The sequence below is a fragment of the Microtus pennsylvanicus genome, chromosome Y (genome assembly GCF_037038515.1).
Source record: "Microtus pennsylvanicus isolate mMicPen1 chromosome Y, mMicPen1.hap1, whole genome shotgun sequence".
Classification (NCBI taxonomy): Eukaryota; Metazoa; Chordata; class Mammalia; order Rodentia; family Cricetidae; genus Microtus; species Microtus pennsylvanicus.
The window spans coordinates 338,235-358,925 of NC_134602.1; the positions used below are offsets into that span (position 1 = coordinate 338,235).

Below are 20,691 nucleotides of genomic sequence, written 5' to 3' on the forward strand. Positions count from 1 at the left end.
TACATCATTAATATTCATATCCACATCATTAATATTCATATCTACATCATTAATATTTATGTCATTGGTGTTTATATCTATATCACTAATATTTATGTCATTACTGTTTATATCATTAATATTCATGTCCACATCATTAATATTTATATCTATGTCATTAATATTTATGTCATTGGTGTTTATATCTATATCACTAATATTTATGTCATTACTGTTTATATCATTAATATTCATATCCACATCATTAATATTCATATCCACATCATTAATATTCATCACCGATTCCCGGTACCTTCGAAGAGCCCGGCGTTGTCGATGCAGCCCGGGGAGGCGTCAGCGTCCGGGTCCCGCATATCATTAATGTTTATATCTATATCACTAATATGTATGTCATTACTGTTTATATCATTAATATTCATGTCCACATCATTAATATTCATATCCCCATCATTAATATTTATATCATTAATGTTTATATCTATATCACTAATATTTATGTCATTACTGTTTATATCATTAATATTCATGTATCCATCATTAATATTCATATCCACATCATTAATATTCATGTCTACATCATTAATATTCATATCCACATCATTAATATTCATCACCGATGCCCGGTACCTTCGAAGAGCCCGGCGTTGTCGATGCAGCCCGGGAAGGCGTCAGCATCCGGGTCCCACATATCATTAATGTTTATATCTATATCACTAATATTCATATCATTAATATTAATATTTATATAATTAATTCCCGGTACCTTCGAAGAGCCCGGCGTTGTCGATGCGGCCCGGGAAGGCGTCAGCGTCCCCGCCCCGCACGTAGGCCTCCCACTGCCGGAACCAGCGCTGCTGCACCAGGAACCTGCAACCCGGACAGAGGCGTCACGTGACCGCTTGGAGCGAGCGATACAGCAGGAATAATAATAATAATAATAAATAAAAATAAAATTAAAAAATAAAATGCGGAACCAGCGCTGCTGCACCAGGAACCTGGAACGCGGACACAGGCGAAACGTGATCGCTTGGGAGCGAGCGATACAGCAGGAATAATAATAATAAAATAATAAATAAATAAATAAAATTAAAAAATAAAATGCGGAACCAGCGCTGCTGCACCAGGAACCTGCAACCCGGACAGAGGCGAAACGTGACCGCTGGGAGCGAGCGATACAGCAGGAATAATAATAATAATAATAATAAAAATAAAAATAAATAAATAAAATTAAAAAATAAAATGCGGAACCAGCGCTGCTGCACCAGGAACCTGCAACCCGGACAGAGGCGAAACGTGATCGCTTGGGAGCGAGCGATACAGCAGGAATAATAATAATAATATAAATAAATAAAATTAAATAAAAAAAATTAAAAACATAAGTTTTCAGCAGCATTGAAAAAATAAGGAAAAGAAAATTTTTTATTTTTTTATTTTTATTTTTTTTTTTTATTTTTTAAATTATTTATTTACTCATTTATTATATATACAATATTCTAATTTTTATATTTATTTATTCTGTATACAATATTCTAATTTTTATATTTATTTATTATGTATACAATATTCTAATTTTATATTTATTTATTATGTAAACAATATTCTAATATTATATTTATTTATTATGTACACAATATTCTAATTTTATATTTATTTATTGTGTATACAATATGCTAATTTTATATTTATTCATTATGAATACAATACTCTAATTTTATATTCACTTATTATGTATACGATATTCTAATTTTTATAATTATTTATTCTGTATATGATATTCTAATTTTTATATTTATTTATTATGTGTACAATATTCTAATTTTTATAATTATTTATCGTGTATACAGTATTCTAATTTTTATATTTATTTATTATGGACACAATATTCTAATTTTATATTTATTTATTATGGACACAATATTCTAATTTTATATTTATTTATTATGTATACAATATTCTAATTTTACATTTATTTATTATGTACACAATATTCTAATTTTATATTTATTTATTGTGTATACAATATTCTAATTTTTACATTTATTTATTATGTATACAATATTCTAATTTTTACATTTATTTATTTATTATGTGTACAATATTCTAATTTTTATATTTATTTATTATGTATACAATATTCTAATTTTATATTTATTTATTATGTATACAATATTCTAATTTTACATTCATTTATTATGTATACAATATTCAGAGGGTGCCAGACCCCATCACAGACGCCTGTGATCCACGACGAGGTGGCCGGGACTCGAACCCGGGACCTCGGGCAGAGCAGGCTGCGCTCTAACCACTGAGCCGCCCTCCGGCCCTGGCCGCCTACTCTGAATTCGTCTTATTTTTGCTGTGTCTTTTAATTTGAAATTTCGCACTAACTTTTATTTTTTTATTTTCCCGCCGTCCTTTTCAGACCGAGGTCTCCACGCTGGGGTCACACGCGGCGGACGAGATTTCCCAGAATTCCCTGCTCCTCCCAGTTCATAGTTTATTAAATGGAACGTCAGGAAAAAATTAAATTACAGGCTCCAAAGCCACAGGGAAACCCTGTCTCGGAAAACCAAATAAATGAATGAATGAATGAATGGATAAATAAAAATAAATGAATGAATGAATGAATAAATAAATCAATGAATGAATGGATGAATAAAAATGAATGAATAAATAAATAAAAATAAATGAATGAATAAATAAATAAATGAATAAATAAAAATAAATGAATGAATGAATGAATAAATAAATATAAATGAATGAATGAATGGATGGATGAATAAATAAATAAATGAATAAATAAATAAAAATAAATGAATGGATGAATAAATGAATGAATGAATAAATAAAAATGAATGAATGGATGAATAAATGAATGAATGAATAAATAAAAATGAATGAATGAATGAATGAATAAAAATAAATGAATGAATGGATGAATAAATGAATGAATGAATAAATAAAAATGAATGAATGAATAAAAATAAATGAATGAATGAATAAATAAATAAATGAATGAATGGATGAATGAATTAATACATAAATCAATCAATTAATTAATAAATAAATAAATAAAATTAAATTTTGCACGCGATCGAAGATCCGCCAGGCGTCTGCCCGGCCCGAGACCTCGGAAGAACCAAGTTTATTTCCCCAGGGACGTCCAGTTTGGGAGCCGTCTGCACTGGTCGGATCCGGTTGGAACCGGTTTTGAACCCGTCTGCACTGGTCGGATCCGGTTGGAACCAGTTTTGAACCCGTCTGCACTGGTCTGATCCAGTTGGAACCGGTTTTGAACCCATCTGCACTGGTCTGATCCAGTTGGAACCAGTTTTGAACCCGTCTGCACTGGTCGGATCCGGTTGGAACCAGTTTTGAACCCGTCTGCACTGGTCTGATCCAGTTGGAACCGGTTTTGAACCCATCTGCACTGGTCTGATCCAGTTTGGGAGCCGTCTGCACTGGTCGGATCCAGTTTGAACCGGTTTTGAACCCATCTGCACTGGTCGGATCCGGTTTGAACCGGTTTTGAACCCATCTGCACTGGTCTGATCCAGTTGGAACCGGTTTTGAACCCATCTGCACTGGTCTGATCCAGTTTGGGAGCCGTCTGCACTGGTCGGATCCAGTTTGAACCGGTTTTGAACCCATCTGCACTGGTCAGATCCAGTTTGAACCGGTTTTGAACCCATCTGCACTGGTCTGATCCAGTTGGAACCGGTTTTGAACCCATCTGCACTGGTCTGATCCAGTTTGGGAGCCGTCTGCACTGGTCGGATCCAGTTTGAACCGGTTTTGAACCCATCTGCACTGGTCGGATCCAGTTGGAACCGGTTTTGAACCCATCTGCACTGGTCTGATCCAGTTGGAACCGGTTTTGAACCCATCTGCACTGGTCTGATCCAGTTGGAACCGGTTTTGAACCGGTCTGCACTGGTCTGATCCAGTTGGAACTGGTTTTGAACATGTCTACCCTGCTTTGATCCAGTTTGAACTGGTTTGATCCGGTCTGATCCAGTTTTATCCAGTTTTGAACCGGTCTAAACTGGTTTGATCCAGTTTGAGCCAGTATGATCCAGTCTGATCCAGTTTGATCTGGTTTTGAACCCGTCTACACTGGATCAAACTGGTTGAAACTGGATCAAACCAGTGTAGACAGGTTCAAAACCGGATCAACATTGATGTCCTATGAAACTGGTTTCTCAGTACCAGGATCACCCAGCACCCAGCACCCAGGACTCAGCACCCAGCACCCAGGACTCAGCACCCAGCACCCAGATTAGCCAGTACCCGGATCACCCAGCACCCAGGACTCAGCACCCAGCACCCAGATCACCCAGCACCCAGGACTCAGCACCCAGTACCCAGGACTCATCACCCAGATCACCCAGCACCCAGAACTCAGCACCCAGTACCAGATCACTCAGCACCCAGATCAGCCAGCACCTGGATCACCCAGCACCCAGATCACCCAGCACCCAGGACTCAGCACCCAGTACCCAGGACTCAGCACCCAGATCACCCAGCACCCAGATCAGCCAGCACCTGGATCACCCAGCACTCAGATCACCCAGCACCCGGATCACCCAGGACTCAGCACCCAGTACCAGATCACCCAGCACCCGGATCACCCAGCACCCAGGACTCAGCACCCAGATCACCCAGCAACCAGGACTCAGCACCCAGTACCAAATCATCCAGCACCCGCATCACCCAGCACCCAGGACTCAGCACCCATCACCCAGATCACCCAGCACCCAGGACTCAGCACCCAGTACCCAGGACTCAGCACCCAGATCACCCAGCACCCAGGACTCAGCACCCAGATCACCCAGCACCCAGGACTCAGCACCCAGTACCAGATCACTCAGCACTCAGATCACCCAGCACCCAGGACTCAGCACCCAGTACCAAATCATCCAGCACCCAGATCAGCCAGCACCCGGATCACCCAGCACCCAGCACCAGCATCACCCAGCACCCAGCACCCAGATCACCCAGCACCCAGGACTCAGCACCCAGATCACCCAGCACCCAGGACTCAGCACCCAGTACCCAGGACTCAGCACCCAGATCACCCAGCAACCAGGACTCAGCACCCAGTACCAAATCATCCAGCACCCAGATCACCCAGCACCCGCATCACCCAGCACCCACATCACCCAGCACCCAGGACTCAGCACCCAGATCACCCAGTACCCAGGACTCAGCACCCAGATTACCCAGCACCCAGGACTCAGCACCCAGTACCCGGATCACCCAGCACCAGGATCACCCAGCACCCAGGACACAGCACCCAGTACCAGATCACCCAGCACCCAGGACTCAGCACCCTGTACCCAGATCACCCAGCACCCAAAACTCAGCACCCAGTACCAGATCACCCAGCACCTGGATCACCCAGCACCAGGATCACCCAGTACCCAGGACTCAGCACCCAGCACCCAGATCACCCAGCACCCGGACCACCCCGCACCCGGATCACCCAGCACCCGCATCACCCAGTACCCAGGACTCAGCACCCAGCACCCAGATCACCCAGCACCCAGGACTCAGCACCCAGTACCAGATCACTCAGCACTCAGATCACCCAGCACCCAGGACTCAGCACCCAGCACCCAGATCACCCAGCACCCAGATCACCCAGCACCCGGATCACCCCGCACCCAGATCACCCAGCACCCAGCACCCAGATCACTCAGCACCCAGATCACCCAGCACCCAGGACTCAGCACCCAGATCACCCAGCACCCAGGACTCAGCACCCAGTACCAGATCACCCAGCACCCGGATCACCCAGCACCCAGGACTCAGCACCCAGCACCCAGATCACCCAGCACCCAGTACCAGATCACCCAGCACCAGGACTCAGCACCCGGATCACCCAGCACCCAGATCAGCCAGCACCCGGATCACCCAGCACCTGGATCACCCAGCACTCGCATCACCCAGCACCCAGATCACCCAGCACCCAGATAACCCAGCACCCGGATCAGCCAGCACCCAGATCACCCAACAACCAGATCAGCCAGCACCCGGATCACCCAGCACCCAGGACTCAGCACCCAGCACCCAGATCACCCAGCACCCGGATCACCCAGCACCCAGGACTCAGCACCCAGTACCCAGATCAGCCAGCACCCAGATCACCCAGCACCCGCATCACCCAGCACCCGCATCACCCAGCACCCAGGACTCAGCAGCCAGCACCCAGGACTCAGCACCCATATCAGCCAGCACCCGGATCACCTAGCACCCAGGACTCAGCACCCAGCACCTGGATCATCCAGCACCCAGGACTCAGCACCCAGATCAGCCAGCACCCGGATCACCCAGCACCCAGGACTCAGCACCCTGTACCCAGATGACTCAGCACCCAGATCAGCCAGCACCCAGGACTCAGCACCCAGCACCCAGGACTCAGCACCCAGATCAGCCAGCACCCGGATCACCCAGCACCCAGGACTCAGCACCCTGTACCCAGATGACTCAGCACCCAGATCAGCCAGCACCCAGGACTCAGCACCCAGCACCCAGGACTCAGCACCCAGATCAGCCAGCACCCGGATCACCCAGCATCCGGATCACCCAGCACCCAGGACTCAGCACCCAGATCAGCCAGCACCCGGATCACCCAGCATCCGGATCACCCAGCACCCAGGACTCAGCACCCTGTACCCAGATCACCCAGCACCCGGATCACCCAGCACCCAGATCAGCCAGCACCCGGATCACCCAGCACCCAGGACTCAGCACCTAGTACCCAGATCACCCAGCAACCAGATCAGCCAGGACCCAGATCACCCAGCACCCGGATCACCCAGCACCCAGTACTCAGGACTCAGCACCCAGATCAGCCAGTACCCAGGACTCAGCACCCAGTACCAGATCACTCAGCACCCAGATCACCCAGCACCCGGATCACCCAGCACCCAGGACTCAGCACCCAGTACCCAGATCAGCCAGCACCCAGATCAGCCAGCACCCGGATCACCCAGCACCCAGTACCCAGGACTCAGCACCCAGATCAGCCAGCACCCGGATCACCCAGCACCCAGTACCCAGGACTCAGCACCCAGATCAGCCAGCACCAGGACTCCCGGTAGGAAGTTGTCTGTGCCCTGGATATTTCTGCCCTTGATTCCAATGTGTAGATAAATCACTGTCATAAGAACTAAACTTTCGGGGGCTGGAGAGACGGCTCAGTGGTTAGAGCACCGCCTGCTCTTCCAGGTCCTGGGTTCGAGTCCCGGCCACCCCATAGTGGCTCACAACCGTCTGTCATGGGCGCTGCAAGCATACAGGCAGACAGAATACTGTATGAATAATAAATAAATAAATAAATAAATAAATAAATAAATAAATAAATATAAAAAATAATATTTAGGGGGCTGGGGGGGTGGCTCAGGGGTTAGAGCACGGCCTGCTCTTCCCGAGGTCCTGGGTTCGAGTCCTGGCCACCCCAGGGTGGATCACAGGCATCTGGGATGGAGTCTGGTGCCCTCTGCTGGCCTTTAGGGATACAGACAGAATATTGTATACACAATAAATAAATATAAAATTAGAATATTGTATACATAAAAATAAATATAAAATTAGAATATTGTATACATAATAAATAAATATAAAATTAGAATATTGTATACATAATAAATAAACATAAAATTGGAATATTGTATACATAAAAATAAATATAAAAATTAGAATATTGCATGCATAATAAATAAACATAAAAATCAGAATATTGCATATATAATAAATAAATATAAAAATTAGAATGATGTATGCATAATAAATAAATATAAAAATTAGAATATTGCATACATGATAAATAAATGTAAAAATTAGAATGTTGCATACATAATAAATAAATATAAAAATTAGAATATTGTATACCTAATAAATAAATATAAAATCAGAATATTGTATACATAATAAATATAAAAATTAGAATATTGCATGCATAATAAATATAAAAATTAGAATATTGTATAATAAATAAAAATATAAAAATTAAAATATTGCATGTATAATAAATATAAAAATTAGAATATTGTATATATAATAAATAAATAAATATAAAAATTAGAGTATTGCATACATAATAAATAAATATATATAAAATTAGAATATTGCATGCATAATAAATAAATATAAAAATTAGAATATTGCCCACATAATAAACAAATATAAAAAAGCGGTCTCGACACCTTTAGGGCTGGGTCAGGTGGTTTGCCCCTCCCCCATCACTGCCCCGCAGACGTTTAATCGGTAAATTAATCGAGGACATTAATTCGCCGCCCGGGAGACGCGGGAGACACCGACGCAGATGCACAGGGAGCAGCGAATCCTTGAGTTTACGCGCCCACCTAGGGCAGCAAACGTATCAAAACCGGATCCAACCGGATCAGAACACATCAGACTGGTTCAAACCGGATCAAACCAGTGTAGACCGCTTCAAAACTGGATCAAACTGGATCGGACTGGTTCAAACTGGATCAAACCAGTGTAGACCACTTCTAAACCTGATCAAACTGGATCAGACCAGTGTGGACAGGTTCAAAACTGGATCAAACTGGATCAGACCGGATCAAACTGGTTCAAACTGGATCAAACCAGTGTAGACAGGTTCAAAACTGGATCAGACACGATCAAACTGGTTCAAACCGGGTCAAACCAGTGCAGACAGGTTCAAAACTGGATCAGACCGGTTCAAACTGGATCAAACCAGTGTAGACAGGTTCAAAACTGGATCAGACCGGATCAAACTGGTTCAAACTGGATCAAACCAGTGTTGGCAAGTTCAAAACTGGATCAGACTAGATCAAACTGGTTCAAACCAGTGCAGACAGGTTCAAAACTGGATCAAACTGGTTTAAACTGGATCAAACCAGTGTAGACTGCATTAAAACTGGATCAAGCTGGATCAGGCCGGATCAAACTGGTTCAAACTGGATCAAACCAGTGTAGACAGGTTCAAACGTGGATCAGACATGATCAAACTGGTTTAAACTGGATCAAACCAGTGTAGACTGCTTTAAAACTGGATCAAGCTGGATCACACCGGATCAAACTGCATCAAACTGGATCAAACCAGTGCAGACAGGTTCAAAGCTGGATCAAACTGGTTCAAACTGGATCAAACCAGTGTAGACAGGTTCAAAACCGGATCAAATTGGATCAGACCGGATCAAACTGGTTCAAACTGGATCAAACCAGTATAGACAGGTTCAAAAGTGGATCAGACATGATCAAACTGGTTTAAACTGGATCAAACCAGTGTAGAGTGCTTCAAAACTGGATCCAACTGGATCAGACCGGATCAGACTGGTTCAAACTGGATCAAACCAGTGTAGACCGCTTCTAAACCGGATCAACATTGAGAAACTTTGCTCTGACCTAATTCAGATAAGCAGAAAAGCTTGGCAGGACACATTTGTAACAACTCCAACAGGAGAGACAAACCGGCTTTAATCTCCAACCCACACTGCTGTGGTCTTTTTTTATTTTAACGATGTGAAATTGACATAAAAACCCATTTTAAAACGAACGATTCATTGCCATCGAGTCCATTCCCGATATTTAGCGTCCCCACCACCTGGACTGAGTTCCAAAACGTTTTCCTCACTGCAAAGAAGATCCACTCCCCGCAGGGTAATTTAAAAGGCAAAAAAGCAAAGCTTTGAGGACCTTGTGGACATCTCCCCATGAGCTACAAAAAAAAAACAGTCTGAAAAAAAAGTAAAAATAAAAAAAATAAAATAAAAATTAAAAATAAATAAAAATAAAAAAATTTAAAAGGTCATTAGCAAAGCTTTGAGGACCTTGTGGACATCTCCCAATGAGCTACAAAAAAAAAACAGTCTGAAAAAAAAGTAAAAATAAAAAAAAAATAAAAATTAAAAAAAAATAAAAGTAAATAAAAATAAATAAAAATAAAAAATTTAAAATGTCATTAGCAAAGCTTTGAGGACCTTGTGGACATCTCCCAATGAGCTACAAAAAACAGTCTGAAAAAAAAGTAAAAATAAAAAAATAAAATAAAAATTAAAATAAATAAAAACAAAAATAAATAAAAATAAAAAAATTTAAAAGGTCATTAGCAAAGCCTTGAGGACCTTGTGGACATCTCCCAATGAGCTACAAAAAAAAAACAGTCTGAAAAAAAAGTAAAAATAAAGAAAATAAAATTAAAATTAAAAAAAATAAAAGTAAATAAAAATAAAAAAATTTAAAAGGTCATTAGCAAAGCTTTGAGGACCTTGTGGACATCTCCCAATGAGCTAAAAAAAAAAAACAGTCTGAAAAAACAAATTAAAAAAATAATAATAAAAATTTAAAAAAATAAAAATAAATAAAAATAAAAAAACAGTCTGCTTACTGTTTATTTTCAGAATGGATCGAGGCTATTTCTTTTTTTTTGGAGAACTCTGATAAAATATATGATAAATATAAAATAATGATAAAATCACGATATCCTTCATCTTGGAACTGTAATTTGTCCCCTCGGTCACGCGGACACAAGTCACTGGCCCTGTTATCTGGGAATCTCTGTCAAGCGGGGAAAACCGAGAAAAGGCCCCAAAATGGAAATAACAGCAAGAGTTTGAGATGAAGGACGCTGAGATTAGAGAAAAAATGTTAGAATGGAAATAGAATGGAAGCTTCCATATATATATAATTGTATATATAATATATAATATTTTACCATTTATGCATGAGACAGGAGGCTGTGAGACATCCTGGGAAACAGATGGACATGATATATATAATATAATTATATATAATATGTAATATTATATTATATAAATATATAATTATATATGATACATAAATATATAAAATGAAATATGTTATATTTATATATTAAATTTATATAGTTCTATATAATATAAATATAATATATATTTTACCATTTATGCATGAGACAGGAGGCTGTGAGACATCCTGGAAACCAGATGGACATGATATATATAATATAATATAATTATATATAATATGTAATATTATATAAATATATAATACACAATATAATTATGTATAATAATACATAAATATATAAATATATTATAATATGATATGTTATATTTATATATTAAATTTATAATTATATATAGTATGTAATATTATATAAATATATAATACACAATATATAATTATATATAATAATACATACATATACAAATATATTATAATATGATATATGTTATATTTATATATTAAATTTATAATTATATATAATATGCAATATCATATAAATATATAATACATAATATACAATATATAAATATATAATATGATATATGTTATGTTTATATATTAAATTTATATAATTATATATAATATATGATATTATATAAATATATAATAATACATAAATATATCATAATATATGATGTATATTATATTTATATGATTATATATTATATTATATTTATATCATATATATATGTATTTTAAGAACTCGCCTCTCCCCGTTTGAGGAACCCGGCAGACAGAGCCATCGTCCGCCGACCCAGGTGAATGTCTCCCATCCCACCCTCATCGATTGATCGTCCTGAAATTCCACCCGACAGAGAAACCGTTTATTATCCTGCCCCAGCTCACGGTCTAAATATAACAAATAAGCGAAAAAGATAAATAAATATGATAATGAAAAAAAATAAAAAAACGAAAATAAATAAATATTATTAAAAAAAAAGAAAAAATAAATAAATATGATAATGAAAAAAACGAAAAAATAAATATGATGAAAAAAAGAAAAAAAACGAAAAGAAATATAATAAAAAAAGACGAAAATAAATAAATCAATATGATAATGAAACCTGTGAAAAGATTTTTTTAAGGTAATGTGCAATTTTTTTCTTTGAAATAAACTCATGGAAATAAATAAATTAATAATAATAAATAAATAATAATAAATAAACTCATAAGCAGCAGCAGCCAGATTTCCGAGTTCCCCTAGACTCGGCCTCCAAAAAAAAGGGGGCAAAATAATAATAAAAATAATAAAATAATAATAAAAATAATACAGAGACGTCTCTGTTTGCCCTTGGATTCCCCCCCAAACCGAACACACTGTATCCGTTGGCTCCATTCTGATTTTTCCAATATGATTTTAATTAATAATCCATTTTATATCATTTTATTTTGGTTATTTCTATTTCAACTATGGACTTCATTGGCATTCTTGTTACACATTTAATTTTTATACAACGGTTTCTTCTATTATTATTATAAATTTAATTTTTATAACATGACTATTTCTTTTTGTTATTAATTATCATTATTTTATTACAATTTTAATTTGTACATGCATGTTTTTGGGGATTATTTTTATTTTATTTTAAAACAGACGAAAATATTTATCCCTAAATTTTTAGCATGCCGTTTTCGTCCCACGAGGGATATTCCTTCGTGACCACGTTAAAATTTATCCCAAATAGGAAATTATTATATATAATTATTATTATTACTATATATTATATAGTAGCTATAATTATCGGCTGGCCTACGTCCACATCTCACCGGTTTTATTTTTATTTTTCTCCCCAATGCAATTGACAGCGAAAGAAATTATGCGCAAAACCCTGATTTTTTTTAAAAAAAATAATATTTATTTATTTTTTTTCCTCGTCCTAGGATCCGAAGTCGCTATTTAGTTGGTTCAACTGCGTTAATTCCTTCCGGGACGGGCTCCAGAGCCACAGGGAAACCCTGTCTCGAAAAACCAAAAAATAAAATAAATAAATAAAAATAAAATTAAATAAAACAATAAATAAAAACAAATAAAAACCATAAACGATCGCGGCTCCTTTGGCAGGCGCCATTTTCGGCCCTCGGGGGCCACCGTCCCGCGCTACGTCACCGCTGAGCCTCGTTCCCAGGAGCCGGGCCCCGCCCACCGACGCAGGGTTACGTCGCCCACGCCCCGCCCACCGCTCCTCGGCCCCAGCCCCGCCCTCCGCGACCACCGTTCGCCCTACGTCATCGCGTCACCCTCTCGGCTCCGTGGCCGGCGCCATTTTCCGCCCTCGCAGCCCCCGTCCCGCAGCACCGTTCGCGCTACGTCATCGCTGAGCCTCGTTCCCAGGAGACGGCGCCGTGCTAAGCCCCGCCCACCGACGTAGGGTTACGTCGCCCAGCCTTGCCCACCGCTCCTCGGCTGCAGCCCCGCCCTCCCGCACCACCGTTCGCGCTACGTCATCGCTGAGCCTCGTTCCCAGGCTCCGAGCCCCGCCCTCCCGCACTACAGATCGCGCTACGTCATCTCTTAGCCTCGTTCCCGGGAGAAGGCGCCGTCCTCAGCCCCGCCCCCGACGCAGGGTTACGTCGCCCAGCCCCGCCCACCGCTCCTAGGCCGGAGCCCCGCCCTCACGCAGCACAGTTCGCGCTATGTCAGCGCTGAGCCTCGTTCCCAGGAGCCGTGCGCCGTCCCCCAGCCCCGCCCTCCCGCACCACCGATCGCGCTACGTCATCGCTGAGCCTCGTTCCCAGGAGACGGGCGCCGTCCTCAGCCCCGCCCACCGACGCAGGGTTACGTCGCCGAGCCACGCCCACCGCTCCTAGGCCCCAGCCCTGCCCTCCGGCACTACAGATCGCGCTACGTCATCTCTTAGCCTCGTTCCCAGGAGACGGGCCCCGTCTCAGCCCCGCCCACCGACGGAAGGTTACGTCGCCCAGCCCCGCCCACCGCTCCTAGGCCCCAGCCCCGCCCTCCCGCACCACAGTTCGCCCTACGTCATCGCTGAGCCTCGTTCCCAGGCTCTGAGCCCCCTCCCCAGCCCCGCCCACCGACGCAACTTTACGTCACCCACGCCCCGCCCCCAGCCGGGCTGCAGGCGCCGAGCCGCCGTCCCCGCACCCCGTGCCCAGAAGACGCGGACATCCCCCGGCCTCCGAGGCCTTGCCCTGCACCCCGCCTCAATCACAAACGTCATCCCCCTGCCTCGCACCGCTTCTTCTCAGGCCCCCGCGGACACGGACGCCCGCGCGGCCGCCCCCCCCAGCCCCTCGGTGACGTCACCCACGCCCCGCCCCCAGCTCAGCACGGAGCCCCGCCCCCAGCCAGGCCGACGTCCCCGCACCCAGTCACCAGAAGACGCGGCCATCCCCCGGCCTCCGAGACCTGTCCCTCACCCCCGCCTCGGCCACGAACGTCATCCCCCTGCCTCGCACCGCTTGTTCTCAGGCCCCCGCCTCACCAGCGCTCCCCCAAGCCCCTCGGTGACGTCACCCACGCCCCGCCCACAGCTCAGTACGGAGCCCCGCCCCCAGCCGGGCCGCCGTCCCCGCACCCCGTCCCCAGAAGACGCGGTCATCCCCCGGCCTCCGAGACCTTTACCGCCCACCCCGCTTCAGCCACCGGCGTCATCCCCCTGCCTCACCAGCGCTCCGCGGCTCGCAGCGGACGCCCTCCGCCCTCCGTGACGTCACCCACGCCCCGCCCCCAGCCGGCCTGCAGCCGTCCCATCCCCCGCGCCCAGAAGACGCGGCCATCCCCCGGCCTCCGAGGCCTCCCCTACCCCCTCCGCCTCGGCCACCGGCGTCATCCCCCGGCCTCGGCCCCTGGCGTCATCCCCCGGCCTCCGAAGCCTCCCCTCCCCCTCCGCCTCGGCCACAGGCGTCATCCCCCGGCTTCCGAGGCCTCCCCTCCCCCCTCCGCCTCGGCCACAGGCGTCATCCCCCGGCTTCCGAGGCCTCCCCTCCCCCCTCCGCCTCGGCCACCGGCGTCATCCCCCGGCCTCGGCCCCCGGCGTCATCCCCCGGCCTCCGCCACAGGCGTCATCCCCCTGCCTCCGCCACAGGCGTCATCCCCAGGCCTCCGAAGCCTCCCCTCCCCCTCCGCCTCTGCCACAGGCGTCATTCCCCGGCCTCCGAGGCCTCCCCTCCCCCTCCGCCTCGGCCCCCGGCGTCATCCCCCTGCCTCCGCCACAGGCGTCATCCCCCTGCTTCGGCCCCTGGCGTCATCCCCCTGCCTCGGCCCCTGGCGTCATCCCCCGGCCTCCGAAGCCTCCCCTGCCCCTCCGCCTCGGCCACAGGCGTCATCCCCCAGCCTCCGAAGCCTCCCCTCCCCCTCCGCCTCGGCCCCCGGCGTCATCCCCCTGCCTCCGCCACAGGCGTCATCCCCCGGCCTCGGCCCCCGGCGTCATCCCCCTGCCTCGGCCACCGACGTCATCCCCCTGCCTCCGCCACAGGCGTCATCCCCCGGCCTCCGAAGCCTCCCCTCCCCCACAGGCGTCATCCCCCGGCCTCCGCAGCCTCCCCTCCGCCACCGCCGTCATCCCCCGGCCTCCGCAGCCTCCCCTCCCCCACCGCCGTCATCCCCCGGCCTCCGCAGCCTCCCCTCCCCCACCGCCGTCATCCCCCGGCCTCGGCCACAGGCGTCATCCCCCGGCCTCCGAAGCCTCCCCTGCCCCTCCGCCTCGGCCACAGGCGTCATCCCCCAGCCTCCGAAGCCTCCCCTCCCCCTCCGCCTCGGCCCCCGGCGTCATCCCCCTGCCTCCGCCACAGGCGTCATCCCCCGGCCTCGGCCCCCGGCGTCATCCCCCTGCCTCGGCCACCGACGTCATCCCCCTGCCTCCGCCACAGGCGTCATCCCCCGGCCTCCGAAGCCTCCCCTCCCCCACAGGCGTCATCCCCCGGCCTCCGCAGCCTCCCCTCCGCCACCGCCGTCATCCCCCGGCCTCCGCAGCCTCCCCTCCCCCACCGCCGTCATCCCCCGGCCTCCGCAGCCTCCCCTCCCCCACCGCCGTCATCCCCCGGCCTCGGCCACAGGCGTCATCCCCCGGCCTCCGCAGCCTCCCCTCCCCCACCGCCGTCATCCCCCGGCCTCCGCAGCCTCCCCTCCCCCACCGCCGTCATCCCCCGGCCTCCGCAGCCTCCCCTCCCCCACAGGCGTCATCCCCCGGCCTCGGCCACCGCCGTCATCCCCCGGCCTCCGAGGCCTCCCCTCCCCCACCGCCGTCATCCCCCGGCCTCCGCAGCCTCCCCTGCCCCACCGCCGTCATCCCCCGGCCTCACCAGCGCTCCCCGGCCCGCAGCGGACGCCCCCGCCCGTCCTGCACCCGGCGCCACTGCTCGTCCAGGCCGGGCACGAGCTCCGCGGGGTCCGCTGCGTCCTCCGCCATCGCCGCTCCGCTCCGGCCGCTGCCGACGACGACGACGACGACGCAGCTGCGGCGGGAAGACGACCCCTGCGCGGGCACTTCCGGGTGCCGACCCGGAAGCGGAAGCCGCCCGAGCCCCCCAACCCTGCGTCAGGGGGGCTCCCGCCATCTCGGCCGCGTCACCGCTCTGCCCGGCGGCCGCTCCCCTGTGGGAAAGCGGAGTTTGGAGCCTGTCTGCGCCGGTCTGATCCGGTCTGATCCGGTTTGATCTGGTTTTGAGCCTGTCTACACTGGTTAGATCCAGCGTGAACCATTGTCATCTGCTCTGATCCAGTTGGGAACCTGTCTACCCTGGTTTGATCCAGTTTGATCTGGTCTGATCCAGTTGGACCCAGTTTTGAACCTGTCTACACTGGTTAGATCCAGTGTGAACCATTGTCATCCGGTCTGATCCAGTTGGATCAGGTTTGGAACCTGTCTACACTGGTTTGATCCAGTTTTACCCAGTTTTGAACCCGTCTACACTGGTTAGATCCAGTGTGAACCGTTTTCATCCAATCTGATCCATTTGGGAACCTGTCTACACTGGTTTGATCCAGTTTGATCAGGTCTGATCCAGTTGGACCTGGTTTTGAACCTGTCTACCCTGGTTAGATCCAGTGTGAACCGTTTTCATCCAGTCTGATCCAGTTTGGAACCTGTCTACACTGGTTTGATCCAGTTTGATCTGGTCTGATCCAGTTGGACCCAGTTTTGAGCCTGTCTACACTGGTTAGATCCAGTGTGAACCATTGTCATCCGGTCTGATCCAGTTGGACCCGGTTTGGAACCTGTCTACACTGGATTGACCCAGTTTGATCTGGTCTGATCCAGTTGGACCCAGTTTTGAACCTGTCTACCCTGGTTAGATCCAGTGTGAACCGTTTTCATCCAGTCTGACCAGTTGGGAACCTGTCTACACTGGTCTGATCCAGTTGGACCCGGTTTTGAGCCTGTCTACACTGGTTAGATCCAGTGTGAACCATTGTCATCTGGTCTGATCCAGTTGGACCCGGTTTGGAACCTGTCTACACTGGATTGACCCAGTTTGATCTGGTCTGATCCAGTTGGACCCAGTTTTGAACCTGTCTACCCTGGTTAGATCCAGTGTGAACCGTTTTCATCCAGTCTGATCCAGTTGGGAACCTGTCTACACTGGTTTGATCCAGTGTGATCTGCTCTGATCCAGTTGGACCCGGTTTTGAGCCTGTCTACACTGGATTGATCCAGTTTGATCTGGTCTGATCCAGTTGGACCCAGTTTTGAACCTGTCTACCCTGGTTAGATCCAGTGTGAACCGTTTTCATCCAGTCTGACCAGTTGGGAACCTGTCTACACTGGTCTGATCCAGTTGGACCCGGTTTTGAGCCTGTCTACACTGGTTAGATCCAGTGTGAACCATTGTCATCTGGTCTGATCCAGTTGGGAACCTGTCTACACTGGTCTAATCCAGTTTTGAACCTGTCTACACTGGTCTGATCCAGTTTGATCTAGTCTGATCCAGCTGGATCTTGTTTGATCCAGTTGGATCAGGTTTAGAACCTGTCTACCCTGGTTTGACCCAGTTTGATCTGGTCTGATCCAGTCTGATCCAGTTGGGAACCTGTCTACCCTGGTGTGATCCAGTTTGATCTGGTGTGATCCAGTTGGACCCGGTTTTGAGCCTGTCTACACTGGTTAGATCCAATTTGATCTGGTCTGATCCAGTTGGATCCGGTTTTGAACCTGTCTACCCTGGTTAGATCCAGTGTGAACCATTGTCATCCAGTCTGATCCAGTTGGACCCGGTTTGGAACCTGTCTACACTGGATTGACCCAGTTTGATCTGGTCTGATCCAGTTGGACCCAGTTTTGAACCTGTCTACCCTGGTTAGATCCAGTGTGAACCGTTTTTATCCAGTCTGACCAGTTGGGAACCTGTCTACACTGGTCTGATCCAGTTGGACCCGGTTTTGAGCCTGTCTACACTGGTTAGATCCAGTGTGAACCATTGTCATCCGGTCTGATCCAGTTGGATCAGGTTTGGAACCTGTCTACACTGGATTGACCCAGTTTGATCTGGTCTGATCCAGTTTTACCCGGTTTTGAGCCTGTCTACCCTGGTTAGATCCAGAGTGAACCATTGTCATCCAGTCTGATCCAGTTGGACCCGGTTTGGAACCAGTCTACCCTGGTTTGATCCAGTTTGATCTGGTCTGATCCAGTTGGATCTGGTCTGATCCAGTTGAACCCGGTTTTGAACCTGTCTACACTGGTTTGATCCAGTTTTATCTGGTGTGATCCAGTTGGATCTTGTCTGATCCAATTGGATCAGGTTTGGAACCTGTCTATACTGGATTGACCCAGTTTGATCTGCTCTGATCCAGTTGGATCAGGTTTGGAACCTGTCTACCCTGGTTTGATCCAGTTTCATCTGGTCTGATCCAGTTGGATCTGGTCTGATCCAGTTGAACCCGGTTTTGAACCTGTCTACACTGGTTTGATCCAGTTTTATCTGGTGTGATCCAGTTGGATCTTGTCTGATCCAATTGGATCAGGTTTGGAACCTGTCTACCCTGGTTTGATCCAGTTTGATCTGGTCTGATCCAGTTTGATCCAGTTTTGAACCTGTCTACCCTGGTTAGATCCAGTGTGAACCGTTTTCATCCAGTCTGATCCAGTTGGGAACCTGTCTACACTGGTCTGATCCAGTTTGATCCGGTCTGATCCAGTTGGACCCAGTTTTGAACCTGTCTACACTGGTTAGATCCAGTGTGAACCATTGTCATCCGCTCTGATCCAGTTGGATCAGGTTTGGAACCTGTCTACACTGGTCTGATCCAGTTTGATCTGGTCTGATCCAGTTTTACCCAGTTTTGAACCTGTCTACACTGGTTAGATCCAGTTTGATCTGGTCTGATCCAGTTGGATCTTGTCTGATCCAGTTGGATCAGGTTTAGAACCTGTCTACCCTGGTTTGATCCAGTTTGATCTTCTCTGATCCAGTTGGAGCCAGTTTAGAACCTGTTTACCCTGGTTAGATCCAGAGTGAACCATTTTCATCCAGTTGGATCTGGTTTTGAACCTGTCTACACTTGTTTGATCCAGTTTGAACCGGTTTGATCTGGTATTATCCAGTTTGATCTGGTCTGATCCAGTTTGATCTGGTTTTGAACCAGTCTGATCCAATTGGATCCAGTTTTGAACCTGTCTACCCTGGTTAGATCCAGTGTGAACTGTTTTCATCCGGTCTGATCCAGTTGGATCTGGTTTAGAACCTGTCTACACTGGTTCAATCCAGTTTGATCTGGTTTGAACCGGTCTGATCCAGTTGGAAGCTCCCCCCCCTTGTGTTTTCCCTTGCCGGGGGATGGAACCCAGAACCCAGAGCTATTGGTGATTTCTGTTCTAACTGTGGGCTTGATTAGTATTAGTATCACACATTTAATTTTTATACAATAGTTCCTTCTATTATTATTATTACAAATTTAATTTTTATAACATAATTACTTCTTTTCATTATTAATTATCATTATTGTATTTTGGTGATTTCTATTTTAACTGTGGACTTGATTAGGACGATGATCACACATTTAATTTTTATACAATAGTTCCTTCTATTATTATGATGATAAATGTAATTTTTATAACATAATTCTTTTTATTATTAATTATCATTATTTTATTTTGGTGATTTCTATTTCAACTGTGGACTTGATTAGGACGATGATCACACATTTAATATTTTTATTTTAACTCAAATTCACACAGTTGACCAGGTTCCATTCTGAATATGAAGCTCAGGGTGGCCTTGAACTCATGGCGGTCCTCCTGCCGTAGCCTTTCAAATGCGACGAGTACAGGGTTACCGGTTTTTAAATATTTATTCATTTATTTATTATGTATGCAATATTCTAATTCTTCTTATATTTATTTATTATGTACACACTATTCTAATTTTTATATTTATTTATTATGTGTACAATATTCTAATTTTATATTTATTTATTATGTATACAATATTCTAATTTTATATTTATTTATTATGTATACAATATTCTAATTTTATATTTATTTATTATGGATACAATATTCTAATTTTATATTTATTTATTTATTATGTATACACTATTCTAATTTTTATATTTATTTATTATGTATGCAATATCCTAATGTTTATTTTTATTTATTATGGATACAATATTCTGATTTTATATTTATTGATCATGTATATAATATTCTAATTTTTATATTTATTTATTATGTATACAATATTCTAATTATTTTTATATTTATTTATTTATTATGTATACAATATTCTAATTTTATATTTATTTATTATGTATACAATATTCTGTCTGCCTGCAGTCCAGCAGAGGGCGCCAGACCCCATCCCAGACGCCTGTGATCCACCCTGGGGTGGCCGGGACTCGAACCCGGGACCTCGGGCAGAGCAGACGGTGCTCTAATCACTGAGCCGCCCCCCCCAGCCCCTCCCCCCAGGTTTTCCATCCCGCGTGCTGGTGACCCGAACTCAGGCCCTCAAGCTTCCGCCACAGCCGGT

General features: G+C 45.9%; 1 protein-coding gene across 1 annotated transcript in view; it reads right to left on the bottom strand.

Moving 5' to 3' along the window:
• LOC142842013 (ubiquitin carboxyl-terminal hydrolase 11-like) overlaps positions 1-16,171 on the bottom strand; it is a 111,201-nt gene extending 95,030 nt beyond the window's left edge. The window contains exons 1-2 of the mRNA XM_075959001.1: positions 16,024-16,171; positions 764-867 (exon numbers count right to left, since the gene is read on the bottom strand). Coding sequence (XP_075815116.1) covers positions 764-867; positions 16,024-16,130 — 211 coding nt within the window. The 5' untranslated portion in view covers positions 16,131-16,171. The remainder of the gene's footprint in view (positions 1-763; positions 868-16,023) is intronic.
• Positions 16,172-20,691: the final 4,520 nt, after the last annotated feature.